Source organism: Antechinus flavipes, chromosome 1, assembly GCF_016432865.1.
Source record: "Antechinus flavipes isolate AdamAnt ecotype Samford, QLD, Australia chromosome 1, AdamAnt_v2, whole genome shotgun sequence".
NCBI lineage: Eukaryota > Metazoa > Chordata > Mammalia > Dasyuromorphia > Dasyuridae > Antechinus > Antechinus flavipes.
The window spans coordinates 81,018,316-81,036,300 of NC_067398.1; the positions used below are offsets into that span (position 1 = coordinate 81,018,316).

Below are 17,985 nucleotides of genomic sequence, written 5' to 3' on the forward strand. Positions count from 1 at the left end.
GTATGACTTCTAATATCACTTCCTCTGTTTATAATGTATAGTGGAAATTGATATAATGTTATTGGTCTAAACCTAATTTCTGTCAGATTCCTTTCCAGTATTCCCAGCAGTTTTTATCAAGTAGTTTTTTGTGATGATTTATGTTTTCTACTAAACACTGGGTTATTAAGTTCCACTGTTTTTAATTCTCCTTTGTCTAGTTTGTTTCATTGATCTACCTCTGTATTTTTTAACCAGTACCAGATGACATTGATGACTGCTGCTTTATAATTTACTGTCTGGAACTGCTATTGCCCTTTCATCCCAACTCATTTCATCATGTAATTTGATATTCTAGATTTTTTTGGTTTTCCAAATAAACATTGTCATTATATTATCAAAAATTGTAAAGCATTTCTTTTATAATTTGATTAATATAGCATTAAAAGTATAAATTCACATATAAATTCAATATAATTTTTTTTTTATGTTGGTATGTCCCAGCCCTGAGCACTGAATGCGCTATTTACTCTGTGTTTTTTTGTTTGTTTGTTTCTTTAAGAAAGCATTTTGTAATTGAATCTATACAGATTTTGTTTGTAGTTGGATAAATTGATCCCCAGGTAGTTTATGTATTTTGTATGTATTTGGAGTCAGATTCCCTTGAATTTTATTATTATTATATCGTAATACAGTAGACTTTTGAGGGTTTGTTTTGCAACTTGCAACTTTGCTGAGCTGTTCATTGTCTTAATTAGTGTCTTTGCTGATTCCCCAGGATTTTCCAAGTATACCACAAGTAGTGAACCTTTTTTTCTGCCAAGAGCCATTGGGATACTTATAATTTGTGGACCAAACAAAATTATCCAGTTATAGAACTCAAATGGTAGTAAGTTATTTCATCTAGTCTTAAACTCCCTATTGCCTGCGGTTGTCATAGCAAAATGATTTCATGGGCTTTGTGTGACCCGTGGGCCAAACATTCCTCATCCCTGAAGTGTACTATCGTATATCATTGGCAATAATTTTATTTCCTCTTTTACCTATCATTATGCCTTTAATTCTTTTGTCTTGTTGCTCTTGCTAACATTTCCAGAACTATATCAAATAATACTGAAGAAACTGAGCCTCCTTGCTTTATTCCTATACTTACTGCGAAATGTTCTAGTATGTCCCCATTGCATGTGACGTTTGCTTTTGCTTTTAGATATTTTTTAAAAAGACATTAAAAAGGTTTTCCCCATGCCTGTACTTTGAAGGGTTTTTAGCATAAATGAGTGTTGTACTTTATCTAAAGTTTTTTCTGTATCTTGATCTTGAGATTTTAGATGTTTTGCTTTTCAATATGATCAGTTCTGTCCATTGTTTTCCTAATGTTGACCTATCATGATATCCCTGGTATAAATCCAGCTTGATCATAACGAATAATTTCTTGGACTTGCTCTTTCCTTTTTATTTAGTCTAGGATATAGCTAGTCATACCAATATAAAATTGGGGTGCAGGATATTTGAAATTGGGGCCATATTGTATAGGAAAATAGATGCCATCTCAGAATTCTCCAGTGGCAGAGAGTTCTAAGACTTCTGCCAGTGTAATTAATGATTAATGCAAGAGTTGAAAGTGTATGCTATCCATAACAGCTTGATGCACTGACTAGAATCCCTAATTTTTCCTTCTCTCCCATTTTGTCATACAGACTGTTTCCATTCTAGAACAGAGACTGACTCTGACAGAAGACAAACTCAAGCAGTGCTTGGAAAATCAGCAGTTAATCATGCAGAATAAAGCTGAGTGATTTGGAAAAGAAAGCAAAATCAAGTGTGATAATAAATTCGGGGTGTATGTGTGCATGTATGTGTGTGAGTGGTGAGGGTATAATGCATTTGTATTGTGTGAATTGTATAAATAAAACTGATATTTTATTGAAATCAAATATATGGATATCTTCTGTTTTTCATTTAAAGCTATTCACAATATGGCTCTACCCTGTCTTTCTAACATTATATATTACCTCTTTCACATAATCCAGTCAAACTATCTGTTTCCTATGTCTCACACAGGACAGCCTATCTCCTGCCGTCCTCCATTCCCCTGGTGCATTTACACCCTGCCATTTTTCCAAACTGCACTTAGATGCTAGCTTTTTAAAAGCTTATTTTTCTCTTTTCCCCAGCTGGTGGTGTTTCACTCTTCAGAATTATCTTGCAGTTACTTTGTGTCCACTTAATGTTGATGTTCCCTCTCATAGAATGTAAGCCTGTTGAGGGTAAGCATGGTTTCATTTTGCCTTTCTGTCCTCAGGATCTGGCTCATGGACCCTGGCACATGGATGCCAAAACTTCTATTATTATACTTAAAAATAGGTGTTATAAATGATGGTGGCAGCCCTTTTCATAGTGGCAAGAAACTGGAAATTGAGTGTATGCTTATCAATTGAAGAATGAATGTCTGAATAAGTTATGGTATATGAATGCTATGGAATACTATTGTATTCCAACTCTGATGGACATGGCTCTCTCCAACAGTGAGATGATTTGGACCAATTCCACTTGTTCAGTGATGAAGAGAGCCATCTACACCCAGAGAGAGAACCATTGGAACAGAATGTGAAACACAACATAGCATTTTCACTCTTTCTATTATTTGCTTGCATTTTGTTTCTTTTTTCTCAGTTTTTCTTTTTCCTCCGTTTTTCTTTTCTTCTTCCTTGATTGGATTTTTCTTGCACAACCAGATGGCTGTGTGAATAGGTATATACATATTGGATCTGGCATTGATTTCGACATAATTGGCATGTATTGGACTGCCTGCCAGGTGGGGATAGGATGGGCGGAAGAAGGGGAAAATTTGCGACAGGGAGTTATGTAGGGGTCAATGTTGGAAAAATTACCCATGCATATGCTTTGTGAATAAAAATCTTTAATTAAAAAAAAAAACCTAAAAGGATGAACAACAATATACATTAAAAAAATTTTTTTTAAATAGATGTCAGACCTCTATGGCATTAGTAGTCACTATATTTTAATGTACCCAATATAGTATGTGACCTTTAACTTTGCCACAGTGATCTCCTTTACCTCAAAATAAATAAATAAATAATGAAAAGTTTGAGTAAATTTCTGGAGGCCATAAAATCATGATTTCCAGTCTGTGAAGAATCAAGGTTGGCCCTAAAGTGTAATCTCATAGGATTTTTTTCATCTTTCACCCACAGTCCTAGAGTTTTCCATCTTCAAGTTAAAAATTGACTAGAAGAGACTGGAAAAGCCAACAGACTTTCTCAGAACCAAAGAAAAACGCCCAAACTAGACTGAGTCAAACTTAGTACCAGGGGAATAGGCCTTGTTTACAAAAGTACCAAAATATTGATTTATGGATGGACCAAAAACGAAAGAAGCCTGACACATTTTAATTTCAACATGACTTCTTCCTCCTCTCTCATCCCAGTGAGGGTCCAACAGACACCCTCTGAATTCACTGTTTCCATTTCATTGCTCAAGATCTAATGAGTTCACCAAGACCCAGAGCTGTGAAAGTAAGGAAATGAAAGAGAAAATTACATGTTTTGGAGGGGCCTCTCCAAAGGAAATTTTCTGCTGAGGCCTTAGAAGCCCCTTTTCCCCCAGCAAACCATACATAGCATGTTATTTCTGAAGTAATTTGGGAGAAAGAACAGAACTGCTTAAGAGCAGCCAGCCCTTGGCTCTGGCCAGCAGCCCAGGCCTGGCTCGCATGAGCACTCAGTCTTCCCCTAGAAACATAGACTTGAATGTTTTGAGCGCACAAGTTTCCATTTGCTCACAGGGGTTTCCATAAGCGACCCTTTCCTCTGCACCTGTTTCTGTAAAAATCAGCTCAAGTCTGCATTCTATTGAAACCTTGTTAAATTTTATTGAAGTCTTATTATTTCCATATGGATGAAATGCCTTTCTCAGGTCTTTGCCAGCAGCTAAAAGTTCCCCCACGCCTCCTGTTCTTTGAGAATCTGCCTGTCCATCCTCTTTTGTCTTTTGTTCATTACTCTGTGATAGTGTTCCTTGCCTTTTGTCTTTAAGACCTCCCCACAGATTTGCACTGTGCCTGCCCGTTGAGGGCCTAACTCTGCCAGCTCCCCTCCCTGTCCAGTATCCCAAATGTTGAGTGTTTGTTGACTCAGATTTAACAAATAACTCCTCTCCCACTGTCCCATAGCAAGTTGCAATTGATGTTGTATGCTCTTGATCCTGTTGGTTTCATGGCCTGTGAAATCGCCTGGGTAGAAATGCAAAATGCTTTAAGCACGTGCACACCCAAGCACAGACACAGAACAACTTGGGCTGGTAGAGATCCCTATTGATTTACAAGTTTCTTTTCTGTCTTTATTTTGAGTTGGAATCATCTACCTAAATCATACCAAGAATTGGGCTAACTCTCATAAGGCTTCTTCTGTTTAGAAAGTTTATAAGTCACACAGAGAAGCTGTTGCTTAAGCAGGTAAGTGCTTTTTTTTTTTTTTTCCTTAAAAGTCCCCATATTTACCAAAATATTGATGGCAGCACTGGTTGTAGGAGCAAGATTTAGGAATAAAGTAAATATCCATCAATATAAACGCAATGGAATATTTTACTGCACTGTAAGGAACAGTATGAAAACAGAATCGTAAGAAGACTTCTGGGAGCCAGAATGAAGTAAGCAGATCCAGGAAAACCATGACTACAGTAATATAAACAGAACAACAACAAAACAGATAAACTTCAGTTCTTTGAAAATAGATTGAGGAAGCATGATCTTGGAGAAGATCCTGATCGTCCCCTTTGCATGTGGAACACTGCATATAATGTTGAATTTTTGTTGATGTATTCGTTTTGAGGAACTATTAATTTTTTTTTAATTCTTTGGTATCAGGGAGGGAAAAGGTAGACAAATTTGGAAATGTAGGCAAAGAGCAAAAGCTATCAATGAAAATGTCTCCAAGATTTATAACTAAAGGAGAATGCTGTCATGGCAGTATGATGTAGGGGCAAAAGCCTTGAACTAAGAATCAAGGACACCTTTCCCTCTCCCTCCTCACATGTCAAGTGTGACCAGTCACATCACCTTACCTGGACGTTGTATGTGTCAAGTAAGATGTATGTGAAGCACTATGGTGGAATGGAAAGGACCTGGCTGGGAATCCTGACTTGGCTTCTCATCATCTGTCTTTCTGTATGAAACCAGATAAGTCACTTCTTTAAACTTGTTTCCTCATTTGTAAAAAATAAAAATAATAGGGAGTTAAATAAGTTCTAAATTCCCTTCCCAACTCTAAATCGATGCTCCTTTGACAGTGAGTCATTGAATGGGTATGCTGCTGTGGTAGTTGACACCATAATGATCATTTATGTCCCAGAGCATTTCTGGAAGGCCAGTTTGCCAGGGAAAAGCCCAAGTACTCTTCTCTAGTGTGTAGCCCCTACTCCCTTAGGAGCGGACCTTCTGAGACAGATGATGTGGGCATAGACAATCAAGAGAACATCTGAACAGTATATGAAAAGACATGAAAGAATGGAAAAACTGATTTTTAAAAACAATGTATTTTATTCATTCCTGGCATTAGAGATGACATTCAGTGGTACAAAGGAGCAACCTGACAGAATGAAGTTGATGTTAAAATGAATAAATTGAGGGGTGATGTTCACTGGGAAAATTGTATCCAATTGACTAGAAAGTGATTGTAGTGAAGAAGCTAGCCTCCTCTAGCCAAGGGAGTCGAACCAGAAAAACAGGGTAAACTTGAGATGCCTCCCCCCTTGAAGTTTGGGCTGCTACAGTCTACCACAGAATTGAGTGGGATCCAATAGTGTCCCTAGTCCTATGTCTGTCTAAAGCAGCAGTACCCTTTACATGTTCCGCAGCTGGTTCTCTACCTACTTAACCTTCCAGTGAAAGAGGAATTCACCTCCCTGGGTTGCCTGTTCTCTTGCTAACTAGCTCTGATTACTGGGAAATTCTTTTGTTAAGCCCAAACCTGCTTCAATGTAGCTTCTTCCCCTATTCTTCCTCCTCTGCAGCCAGCCAACTTAAGCCAGCTCTATCTGACATTACCTTACTGCAAAGCCCTCTCCTCCAGAAAGTGCCCTTTGGGCCTCTGTTTCCTACATTGTGAAATGAGGAGGTTGGACTGAACGCTAATGACCCTTTCAGTTATGAGATTCATAGTCTTTTGCTGGTTCTTCTCGATCGCACCTCCTAAATGTAGAATTTCCTCAGAGGTTCTCTCAAGCCCTGACTCTCTTTTGGTGATCTTTTCAGTTCCTACTGGTTTAATTATCTCTATTGATATATGTATGTATATATGTCTATATCTATGTATCTTCACTCTCCTCAAGCTTTAAAAGTTCCTCCATCAGGGGATGCGGGAAAACGGGGAGACTGATGCATTGTTGGTGGAGTTGTGAACGAATCCAACCATTCTGGAGAGTAATCTGGAATTATGCCCAAAAAGTTATCAAACTGTGCATATCAAACTGTGCATACCCTTTGATCCAGCAGTGTTTCTACTGGGCTTATACCCCAAAGAAATACTAAAAAAGGGAAAGGGACCTGTATGTGCGAGAATGTTTGTAGCAGCCCTGTTTGTAGTGGCTAGAAACTGGAAAATGAATGGATGCCCATCAATTGGAGAATGGCTGGGTAAATTGTGGTATATGAATGTTATGGAATATTATTGTTCTGTAAGGAATGACCAGCAGGATGAATACAGAGAGGCTTGGAGAGACCTACATGGACTGATGCTGAGTGAGATGAGCAGAACCAGGAGATCATTATACACTTCGACAACGATATTGTATGAGGATGTATTCTGATGGAAGTGGATTTCTATGACAAAGAGACCTAACTGAGTTTCAATGGATAAATGATGGACAGAGACAGCTACACCCAAAGAAGGAACACTGGGAAATGAATGTGAACTATTTGCATTTTTGATTTTCTTTCCCACTTATTTTTACCTTCTGAATCCAATTCTCTCTGTGCAACAGGAGAACTGTTCGGTTCTGCAAATAGGTATTGTATCTAGGATATACTGTGACATATTTAACATATATAGGACTGCTTGCCACCTTGGGGAGGGGGGGTGGAGGGAGGGAGGGGAAAAAACGAAACATAAGCGAGTGCAAGGGATAATGTTGTAAAAAATTACCCTGGCATGGATTCTGTCAATACAAAGTTATTATTAAATAAAATAAAATTTAAATTAAAAAAAAAGTTCCTCCATCACCAGTTGCCTTTTGAATATTTCAAATTGGATATCCTGGAGATAATCTAAAACTCAATTTTTTCCCCACTTTAGTCCATCTTCCATACAATCTGCCAAAAGTGATTTTTTAAAAAGTGCTGATCTGATCATATAACTCTCCTACATAGTAAAGCTCAGTGGTTTCCTGCTGCCTCAGATCAAATATAAATTCCTGTTTACTTTTAAAGCCCTTTACAACCTTCATTGTACGCTACTACTCCCTGTACTCTGTAATAGGAACTGACCTCTTTATTACTTGTTACATGTCATTCAATCTCTCGTCTTCATGTCTTTTCACTGACCATCTTCATTGCCTGTGGTGCATATCCCACATATTCTCCTCAGCTTCTCTTCGCAAATTTCTTCTTCCTTCAAGAATCAGCAAGCCAGGGCAGTTAGCTGGTGCAATGGATAGAGCATTAGGCTTGGAATCAGAAGGTCCTATGTTCAAATCCAGCTTCAGACATAACACTTCCTAGCTATATGACTCTGGGCAAGTCACTTAACCCCAGTTGCCTTGCAGAAAGCAAAAAAGAATCAGCAAGCTATCCTTGATCTCCAAAGCCCTCCTTCCCAAACTGCCTTGCATTTAACAACTTGTTAATTATTTTATTTATTCTGTATGCATATATATGTATCTCTCTACATGCACACACACACACACACACACATAAAACTTCCCTTACCCACACCACCTGCTACTTCTCCCCATCCCTACTTTTGAATATTATTTCATTAATTTTATTTTATTTGCATCCCTATTCAGTCAACAAGCATTTATTAAATATTTACCATGTGTCAGATACTTTATCCCTGGTACCTAGCACAATGCCTGGCACATAGTAGGCACCTAATAAATACTTGTTTATTAATTGATGCTAACTGATTTTAAGATTATTCCCCATGAGAACCCTCAGACTTTTAAAGGCAATAATCTTGTCCTTTGCATTTGCAATCTTCACTGAGTTAAGAAGGCTTACATAAAATTCTTTTTATGCTTTGAGGTTTTCTTAAATGTAGGTTGGATGTTGTCAGTATTTGATCCTACAATTTTCATGGAACTAGGTAGCTCTGTTGATACAGTTTATTCTATTCTCAAAAATGGCACTGTTTCTATTCAGGGATCCACTTGTATTCTGGGTTTAATCCTGTCTCTTGATAAGACATGTGGCAGTAGAGTCCAACTTTCTCAAATAAGTAAGGTCTCCGTCTTTTTCCGTATATGTCTCCTCTCTCCATTCTCTCTCTTTCCTTTTCTGTCTCTCTCTTCCTCCCTCTTTCCCTCCCCCTTTCTCTCTCTCTCTCTCTCTCTCTCTCCCCATTCTCTTTCCTTTTCTCTTTCTTCCTCCCTCCCTCCCTCTCTCCCCTCTCTCCTCTCCTCCTCTCCTTCTCTCTCTCTCTCTCTCTCTCTCTCTCTCTCTCTCTCTCTCTCTCTCTCTCTCTCTCTGTCTCTCTCTCTGTCTCTGTCTCTCTCTGTCTGTCTCTCTCTGTGTCTTTCTGTCTCTCTGTCTCTCTCTGTCTCTTTCTCCTTCCTTCCCTCCCCCCCCCCAAGGTTCTGAGACTGAGGTCCTGCCCTTTTTTGGACTTAGGACTCGGAGAGAAAAAGGGGGAGAGGTATACCAGACACTCCATTTTTAAAAAAACAGTCCTGGTATAATAAAATCAGTGTAATATAGTGAGGGGAAGAAGGAGGAGGAACAGGAGATTGAGTCTTAGGTCTCCCACTATTATTGGATATCCATTAAGTTCTCCCCATCTGTTTCTAGACCCCACTTTTCTCATCTATAAAATAAAAAGGTTAGACCAGAAGTGTCCTAAGTTCCCTGCCAGTTTTCATGGTACAAATGGAAAGGAAAAAATGCCATTTCTGGAGTCATAGAAACTAGATTGAAATTACTCCTCCAATGTTATGTAACCATGGACAAATCAGCTAGCCTTCCTGGGCCACAATTTACTTATCTGTAAAATGGGGCCAGATAGATGATTCTGAGGATCCTTTCAGCTCCAGAGCTGTGAACCTATGACGCTCTGGTTAAATAAAGACTTAATTTAAGAAGGACCTTTCTCAGCAACTGAGAGTCCAGGGTTCTAAATTGCCCAGGAAGCACCACAAGCCAAATTCAGGAAGACTTTATGTATGGCTTATGATACAATCTCAAGGGTTGATGGCCCCTCGACACTTCCAAATCTACTTCCATGGCCTGTGCCCATCAGCAAGCCCCCCAAACTGAAAGAACAGCAGATTAAGACTATTCAAACTGAATAGTTTGGTACACAACTCAGGTCCTTGGTGAATTCCGTTTGCCTTCAGAAATTCCCAATTAAGGCAGCAAACCCATGCCCACCCCTGGAAGGCGAGATCTTTTCCTGAGACGACTGGATATATACGTGACCAGCCTGTCTGTAAATTCCCTATGGCTCATGGGGCCTTGCAGAGGGTTAAGGATTTTATCTGGGGCCTCTCCAGCTCATCCTGAGCCAAGTTCTTTAAAAAGTAGTTTAATTTGCTGCCATTAGAGTTGCCAGACATATGACCTCACTAAACATTCAGCAACAGCTCTTTGTGCAGAGATGGCTCCCTGGGGAGGCTGGAGTGACCCCAGGGTGGCTGCAGAAGAGCTTGGGCCGCTCTAGGGATGAAGCATGTAAAGTGTAATCCTGATCTATGAAAAAACTGGAATCTCGAGCCCGGCCCACGGCCCACTCATTCCCTCCTTCCTGTCTGGAAACTGGAGGTGGAGCGATGGCCCGGCAGGCCTGCCGAGTCCGGGAGAGTGCCAGAACACAGACGGTTTTCCTGGAGAGGCAGCCACAGCACCGGGGCTGGTCCCCCTCTGGTGGACGGCCATTCCCGGAGAAAGGCGCGGTGTCTTCATCGGCATTCCCCTTGCCAACCTGAGGACATGTTTCCCTCATCATTGGAGCTATCACCAGGAGCCAGGCAGCACAGCCCAGCCTGGAAGCCGAGGTGCCTTTTTGGAAACAAAAGGATCACAAATCAGAGCTCTTCACTTCAGGCCGTGGTTTACAGGAGACCAAGACAATCAAATTTCAGTCTCTTAATGACCTAAATAAATAAATAACCAGCCTCCGAAAGCCCGGCTTCCCCACATCAGCCCCAGCCCAGGCCTCTTGTGGAGGCCCCCTTTGCCCTATTTTTTCCAGCCCAGCAGAATGAAAGCAGACAGAGCTGGTTTAAATTGAGATCAGCCACCCACACTCTGCCAGAGTCCTGGGGCTGCGGTAACGAACCGTAAGTCAGAATAGAAACCAGAGGAAAGTCTGGGAGCAAGTCGGCTTTGGGCTCCAGTAGCCAAGCATGCTGAGCTGGGAGAGCTGAGACAACTGCAGACAGAGGCAGCGAAGGGGGCCGGGCTGCCCAGAGGTCTCCATATTGGGCCGGCTGACCATCGTAGGCCCTTGATAATCTGTCCTTTTTTGGGGGGGGAGTGAAGAACAAAGTCATTGAAAGCTCCCACCTCCTCCCAGGGGCCTCTGGTAGACAGGTTCTCCTGACATCCCCCTATCTCCTTCCTCACCTTGAGAGGCTCCCAGGACCCATAACTGTGTTCAGCTCTGTTGGGTGCCCTCGGCCTGGAGGAACACCTTTGCCATATTCTAATTGCTCTTGGAGATCCCGCACCCAGGCTTCTGGGGAGTCCCCCTATAGTCCTATCCGGATTGTTTGGGACAGCTTGGCTAAGTTGTTCAGAGGGCAAATCTTGAGTCCAGAACTGAACCTTCACTCCCCGTCTGGTCTAGACATCTGCTCCTGAGCCCAGTGGTCCCTGCTCACTGCGGGGATAACCGGGCCCAGCATAGGCTCCCTTAAGCTTGGCCCTTGCAGGCACTCCTGTTTCCAGTGTGGGAGCTCCCACTTAGAGTGATAATTGCCCAGGCCAATGATCCTGGAAGCCCAGGGGGCTAAAGGAGAGCCTGAGTCACTTGCTGAACCAGGACTAGTCACCCCTGCTGTGTGTCCCCCCCATTCAGTAGCCTCTGGCTGTTTTGGTCATACAGTTAGTTGGCTTTCCACTTGACTCCCTAGTGATTAACGCCTCGTCTTCACACAGTTTGCTCATTATGGGGCACTTTGATGGGTTCTCACTGGACTGGGAAAGTCAGCCTGTGCCAGGCTGTCATCAGTGCCCGGAGCTGCCTCGGGGCCCTCCTCGAGGAGCTGTGGGGGCCCTCTGCTCCTGTTTCCCAAAGGATTAATGTAATCGGTTGGTAACTGCGGCCTCACTTCCCTCCAACGCTGCCGCCCCCACGCCCAAACCCCAACCCCCAAGTCTCTGGGAGGATTCTCTTCCCAGCAGTCTGGGAGCCGATCTTTTCAGACTTCCCCCAAGTCAAGCCCACAAACACAGTCTGCCCCTCGCTGGGGGAAGGTTTCCTATGCAGAGGTTCCAAGGAGCTTTCCCAAGAGACCTGGGGGCTTCCCATCCTGCTTTTCTGAAACATCCAGCAAGAAGGAAATTATTTAAAAACGGTCTGCTATCACCTCCTCCAGCAAAACCTACACATAAACAGATCCTCCCTGGGAACTATTTCTGGCTTTGGAGCTCCGGATTGCTCTCCCTGTAGGTGAGATTGGAGGTATCTCCCCTCACTCAGGCTTCCCTCAGCCTTCATCCCATCCTCTCTTTGTCCTTCTTGCTCTACTCCCACACATCTCTTACCCACGACACTCTGGCAGTCTTGGAACCATTAAAAACAAGCAGGTGAAGAAAGCATGGTTTTTAAATCTGCTTTTCAGCTCAGCATCTGAAATAAATACTCTGCATTTGTCTTAATTTTAGATTATGCATTTCCCACAGGCAGGAATTGGCATTTGAAAGCACGTTGGTGCCCTTGGGGCCTATACCTAGTCATCTGCACCAATAGACTTGAGAGCTAGTCCACATCATCCCCAGATATCTGACAGGTGAAAAAAACTTAGAACGAAGTCCACACAATCCACATAACATTAAAAAATTCCTTAGAATTCTAGATTCAGAACTGAAAGGGACCCATTTTACAGATGAAAAAACTGAGTCCCAGAAAGGGAAGTAATTTGCCCCAAACCAGAGATAATAGTTGTCAAGGCCAGAATTCAAACCCAGGCTTCCTCCTTCCAGACTCAGCAATCTTAACACTAATCATGCTTCCTCCTTACATAATAAATGCACCCGGACACAAACAAGCTAAAGCAATCTCCTTTTGCCAATCCCTGTTTCAGTTCCTTCTCATCTCCAGGACGTTTCTTAGATCTTTTTCTGTGCTCTCTCACTCCACATCTCCATCCTTATCCTACCGCTCTCCTTGCCTCCAGGAGTTCTTATTGGCCACCATGCCCCAGAGGGGTCACTCCCTTCTTTGACATCTCACAGCTGCTTACAACCTGATGGCACATGGTCTGGCTAATCAATTGTTTCTTGGGTGTGAATCTCATTTCTTCAACCAGACTGAATTTCCAAGGAAAAGAAAGCAGGTTTTTCGTAAGTCCCACACCACTTAGCACAGACTAGCCCCTTAGTAAGGATGTCTCGATATGAGCTGAACGGTACTCACCACCCGACCAGGAATCCCAGGCTCTCTAAGGTTGTCCACTTGTGACCTGCTTGTGCACGATTGCAGAACTGATCAAAACCCTGGTTGCGAGATCAAATCCAATCTCAGATACTAACTGGTTCTGACCTGGGCAGAACCCTGTCGACCTCAATTTCCTCATCTATAAAAAAGGGATAATAATAGCACTTAGCCCACAAGGCCGAGGATCAAATGAGATAATGGGGAAGCACTTAGCACAATGCCTGGTGCATAGTAAGAGCCAGGTAAAAATGTTAGCTATTATCATTATCATTGTTCTCAGTCACTTCAGTCCTGTCTGACTCTTGGTGGATCCCCATTTGGGGTTTTCTTGGTAAAGATACTGAGCTGGTTTGCCGTTTCCTTCTCCAGTTCATCTTACAGATAAGGAAACTGAGGCAAGCAGGGTGAAGTGACTTTCTCAGGATCCCACACCTAAGAAAATGTCTGAGGCCAGATTTGAACTCAGCAAGAAGACTCCTCCTGACTCCAGGCCTGGGCCACCGAGCTTCCCCTATTGTATTACAAAGACAAAAATTCAATCCTTCCTTCCCAGAAGCTTTCATTCTACCCACGGCAGCCACACTATACAGCTACTTGGCCCTGTTTTAGGATTCTTTTCCATTTTTAAGAGCAGCTGCCTCTCAGGGTTGTTGTGAAGATCAGCCGAGATAAGACGGCCAAAGCCGGTGAACCTGAAAGCGCCATGTAGAAGTTGGCTTTCATTTTGTTCCTAGAAATGACTATAAAACTATGATTTAACCCCTGCTAAGTTAAGTCAGATAACAGGGTTGAATTTATCTCTAGCTTGTAACTTAGCTTTCTATCCTTCCTCAAAGTAACATGCATTCTTTGAATGGTCAAATGTAGAGAGCTGAAGCTCTGAATCACACAGCTGAGCTCTTAAGGCTCCCTATGTGACGTGAGACAATGGCTCTATTAGCATATATTTGGATGATGGCTCTCCTCACCTTTGGTGCTGGCTGAATGTTTGGTAATGAGATAATCTTAGGCAAGGATTGGAGGGGGAGGGAGAGAAAGGAGAGAGGCTGGAGGCTCCAGACTCCAGAATCCAGGAGAGATCTTTGGCAAGCCCTGTGGCAGCTTGCCTGCCTCCTTCACTTCTCCTACAGACCAAGGACTTTAATTTATCCTGACTCTGGCTGACCCTGAGACCCTTCAGGGAGCTAGCCTGGACTTTACAGTCAAGTGTGGCCATATCAGACCCATGGGGGAAGGAGGCAGAGTATGGACAAAGGGGCTGGAGGAGAAACTCACCCTTTGCAGGGGCAGTATCAAAAAGCCCCCAAGCCTTGGTGAGCTAGTTGGGTTTTCAGGGATGGCTTTCATCACAGTCACTGAGAGAATCTGTTGATTCTCAAGGGGACTCTGGGATCTCATGCTTGAAGATAATTCAGACCTCAGACACTAAAATGGATCTCTTACAGGTAAATTGTCTGAGACCTTTGGAAGTCCCAAGGCTTGGACGGGGGCTTTCCTTCCTCTCTCCAAACCTTCTCTTTCCTGAGTAGTTCCTGCCTTCTCCATCCATATGAATGGAGATGCTCTGTTTCCGAGTGGCAAACATGAGTCCTGAGCCCAGTCTGCCTGGTGACTTGAAGAGAGAATGGAAAGGCTGGGTGGGCTGTGGGGGAGGAAATGAGCAAAATAGAAGCAGTGAAGGGGGAAGGGGGAGAAGGGAAGGAGGAGGAGACAGAGAAAGAGAGAAACAGAATGAGAGAGACAGAGACACCCAGAGAGATATTGAGGGAGAGACAAATGGGGAGAGAGAAGAAGAGGGGGGAGTAAAGAAAGAGAGAGAGAAAGAGAGAGAGAGAGAGGGAGGGAGGATGGGGGAGGGGCAGAATGAGATTTTCTTCCTTGAGAGTAATTACCTCCTGTTCATGCAAACCATTCTGAATCTTATTTATATCTCCTCAGTTTGGGAAATAATGCTGCTTTGCCAAGAGGGCTTGAATTTCAGTTGTTCTTGGATTTATTCTTGAAAGCTCTTTGAAATTTTAATTGGGAGAAGCAGTGTAATTAGCCCTCTTGCAGCAAAGAAGCAAAAGTTGCCCTGCTCCCTAAGTAGAAACATACATCTCTCCTAGATAGAATAGTTCTTTGGTGAAATAAAATTCGTCCCAGCGGGGGGCTGGGGCCAGGGCGGCTCGGGTGGCAGGAGGATGGTTCTCTGTCCGCATCTTTCTGCCGCTGATGGGGCCTTGTCTCTGAGCAGCCTAGAACTGGCCCCGGACGGACTGAAAAGTCCAGTTTCTCCAGCAGAGAAGGAAGCTCCCGGAGGCTGGGAGCTGAACCTTCTCTGCACAAAGATCAAGGGGAATGAGGAAGGTTTTGTTGGGCTTTTCTATTGACTGGTTCAGTGAAGAAGGCCTTGTTCATGCCTACTTCTCTGATGATTCTGTCGAGGTCTGGCGTCTCCGACTGATGGATCGATTCCACAGAGAACATTCCCACAGCCCTAGGCCCGCTTGCCTCAAAGGTTGCTGGGGGGCGGCCTTTGACCTCCTTGTGATACGAGGGCAGGACCCCCAGGGGTCTCTCAGACCCAAAATCCAATGGTCGGCCAGACCGGTAACCACCGTGGCTTGGGACGTTGGCCCGTATTCCAGGCCCCTTCCCTCATCTGTTCTCACCCTCCCCTTGTCAAAACCTCTGTGGGTATCGTTTCCCCAAGAGACGTGAGCCTTCGGGGGACAGGCCCCTGAAAAAGCAATGATTTCTCAGCCCCTCTTTCTCAGAGTAGCTTTCCCTCCCAGACAAAAGCCTCCAAGATCCTTGGAAGCCATATGAGAAAAGGGGGAAAGCGACATTCAAGAAGAGGAAGGAATCAGCCATGATTCCCTAGAGAATGATCCCCTCCTGAGGCCCCTGGGCCCCTGAGATGGCAGCCTGAGAGGTGATGGCCTGTGAGTGGCCAGCGAGGGGACGGTCCGTGGGACCCCTCCACCCCCCCTCGAGGTCTAAGGGGGCTTCGCTCCACTCCCCTGCCCTGGATTTCCCTTCTCACTTTAGGGCTGTTACAACACATTCTAGTGGGTCTCTGTGCATCTACCCCATCGCAGGGAAAAGCAATTGTGCTTAATAGCCCTAGAAATAAAGGAATCCCAGGACTGGAAAGCAGCCTGTCCCAATTAGCCCTGAGGAAACTCCCCAAGGCCCAGACATGGCTGACATGGTTTCTCTCACTTCCTCCCCACACCTGACCCCAGCAGGAACTTAGACTCCTGGAAAATGGGAGCTGGCAAGGGTCTTAGAGCTGGCTACTGGTGGTTCATTCCTGTCAGCTGAAGAAGCGCTATGAGACACTGTGAGGGTCCCGGGGCTGCCTGCTGCCAGCTTTGACTGACCTTGATGCTAAAGTGCAAGGGGGCTAGAGAACCAGACCTTGAGTCAAAAAGAGCTGAATTCAAATCCTGACTCAGATACGTGCTAGCTGTGCAAACTTGGGCAAGAAACTTAACTCTGTTTGCCTTGGTTTCCTCATCTGTAAAATGGGAATAATAGCAGCATCTACCTCCCAAAGTTGTTATAAAGGTCAGATGAGACCAACATTGATAAAGCTCTTTCCACACCATTCTAGCTATTAATATCAATCAACAAATACTTGTTAAGTGTCTACTATGTTTCAGGCACTGTGCAGAGCAATGAGGTACAAAAAGGGGCAAAAGAATGAGCTTATGGTCTAATAGGGAAGACAGCTCACAGTCAAATCTACATAAAGCAACTATATGTAGAACATATAGGACATAATTAACAGGAAAAGCACTGGGATTCAGAGAGCGAGGGGAAGGCTTCCGGTTGGGATTTTATTTGGAATTATTACTAAGATTCTTTAAGGTACCTTGCCCTGATTCTGTCCCAAGGGGCTGTCCTGGCTTATACTCCCAAGTGGGCTCTATATCGATGAATGCATCCCCAGGCCCCTGCCCCCCAAGGAAAGGGATCATCAGGGACCTCAACAAGGCCCCTTTCCTCTTTGCTTGTTTGTGCATTAAGACCTTTTCCTGGTAAATCCAGCAATTGGACATTGTCCAGGAAGATGCCTCAAATCTCTCCTCAGTCCAGTCCATTCTCCAGTCAGCTCCCAAAGTGATTTTCCTAAAGCACAGATCTGTCACTCTCCTATTCAACAAACTCCAGTGGCTCTCTAGTACTTCCAGAATCAAAATCAAAAACCTCTAGCTGGCCTTCAGAACCCTTCATAAATGACCTTCTACCCCACTTCTACCTTTCTCCCATGACCCAGTGACACTGGTCTCCGTGCTGTTTCTTGTGCAAGACGCTCCATCTTCAGACTCCAGGCATTCACTATCTGTCCCCCCTGCCCGAAAACTCTCCCTCTCAGGTCTGCCTTCTGGCTTCCTTCAGGGCCCAGAAAAATGCCACTTTCTACAGGAAGCCTTTCCTAGGCTTCCTTAATCTTAGTGCCTTTTCCCAATACTGTGAATCTCAAATTCACCCCGTCCATACTTTATTTGACCATAATTGTTTACATGTTTTTTCTTCTATTAGACTATAAGCTTCTCTGTGAGATTGCCTTTTGCCTTTCTTTGTACTTTCAGTGCTTAGTGACTGGAGCACACTAGGTGCCTAATAAATGCTTGATGATTTGATTTAATTACCTTTTTGTCTTGGGCAAGTCCATTTTCCAGTATGTGCAGCACATCTTTCTCATCCATGAAGCCCCTAGAAAAAGCAAACTCCAGGTTGCTGTTAGAATAAAATGATAAAACTGTGTGGTCCCATATTCACTTAAAAGCCCATAGCTTACAGAGGTAAGGCATTGAATGAAATAGCACAGTAAGGAAGGGAGCAGGAGAACATTTCCCCCATAAGCCCCGGGATATTCTATATACACACAGTCAGTGAGAGTGGACAAGGCTACTCTGGACAGGAGTACCAGAGTATGCGGGCCCTCACCTGTAAAATGAGCTGGAGAAGGAGCCGGCCACCATCCCAGCATCTTTGCCAAGAAGATCCCCAAAAAGGGTCGCAAAGAGAGACAGGAGAAGGACTAAACAACATGGGCCGCCAGTCTCGGGAATGCCCTGAGGCTGTTCTGGTGGGACCTTCCCCCTGCTAGCCTTCTGGGCCAGGCTGTACCCCCCTGGTCACTAGGAGGTGATGGTCAGTGCTTCTCACGAGCACTCCTGCT

The 17,985-nt window shown here is 43.8% G+C and overlaps 1 protein-coding gene across 5 annotated transcripts in view; it reads left to right on the plus strand.

Moving 5' to 3' along the window:
• Positions 1-17,985, plus strand: part of POC1A (POC1 centriolar protein A) — a 215,516-nt gene that overhangs the window by 155,576 nt on the left and 41,955 nt on the right. For 2 of the 5 annotated variants that reach the window (XM_051985357.1, XM_051985368.1), the window contains exon 11: positions 1,677-1,913. The exons of 2 other annotated variants lie outside the window; for them this stretch is intronic. In XM_051985357.1, coding sequence (XP_051841317.1) covers positions 1,677-1,775 — 99 coding nt within the window. In that variant the 3' untranslated portion in view covers positions 1,776-1,913. Of the gene's footprint in view, positions 1-1,676; positions 1,914-17,985 lie in introns of those variants that run through there. One more of the 5 variants, XR_007951902.1, reaches the window with a different exon arrangement.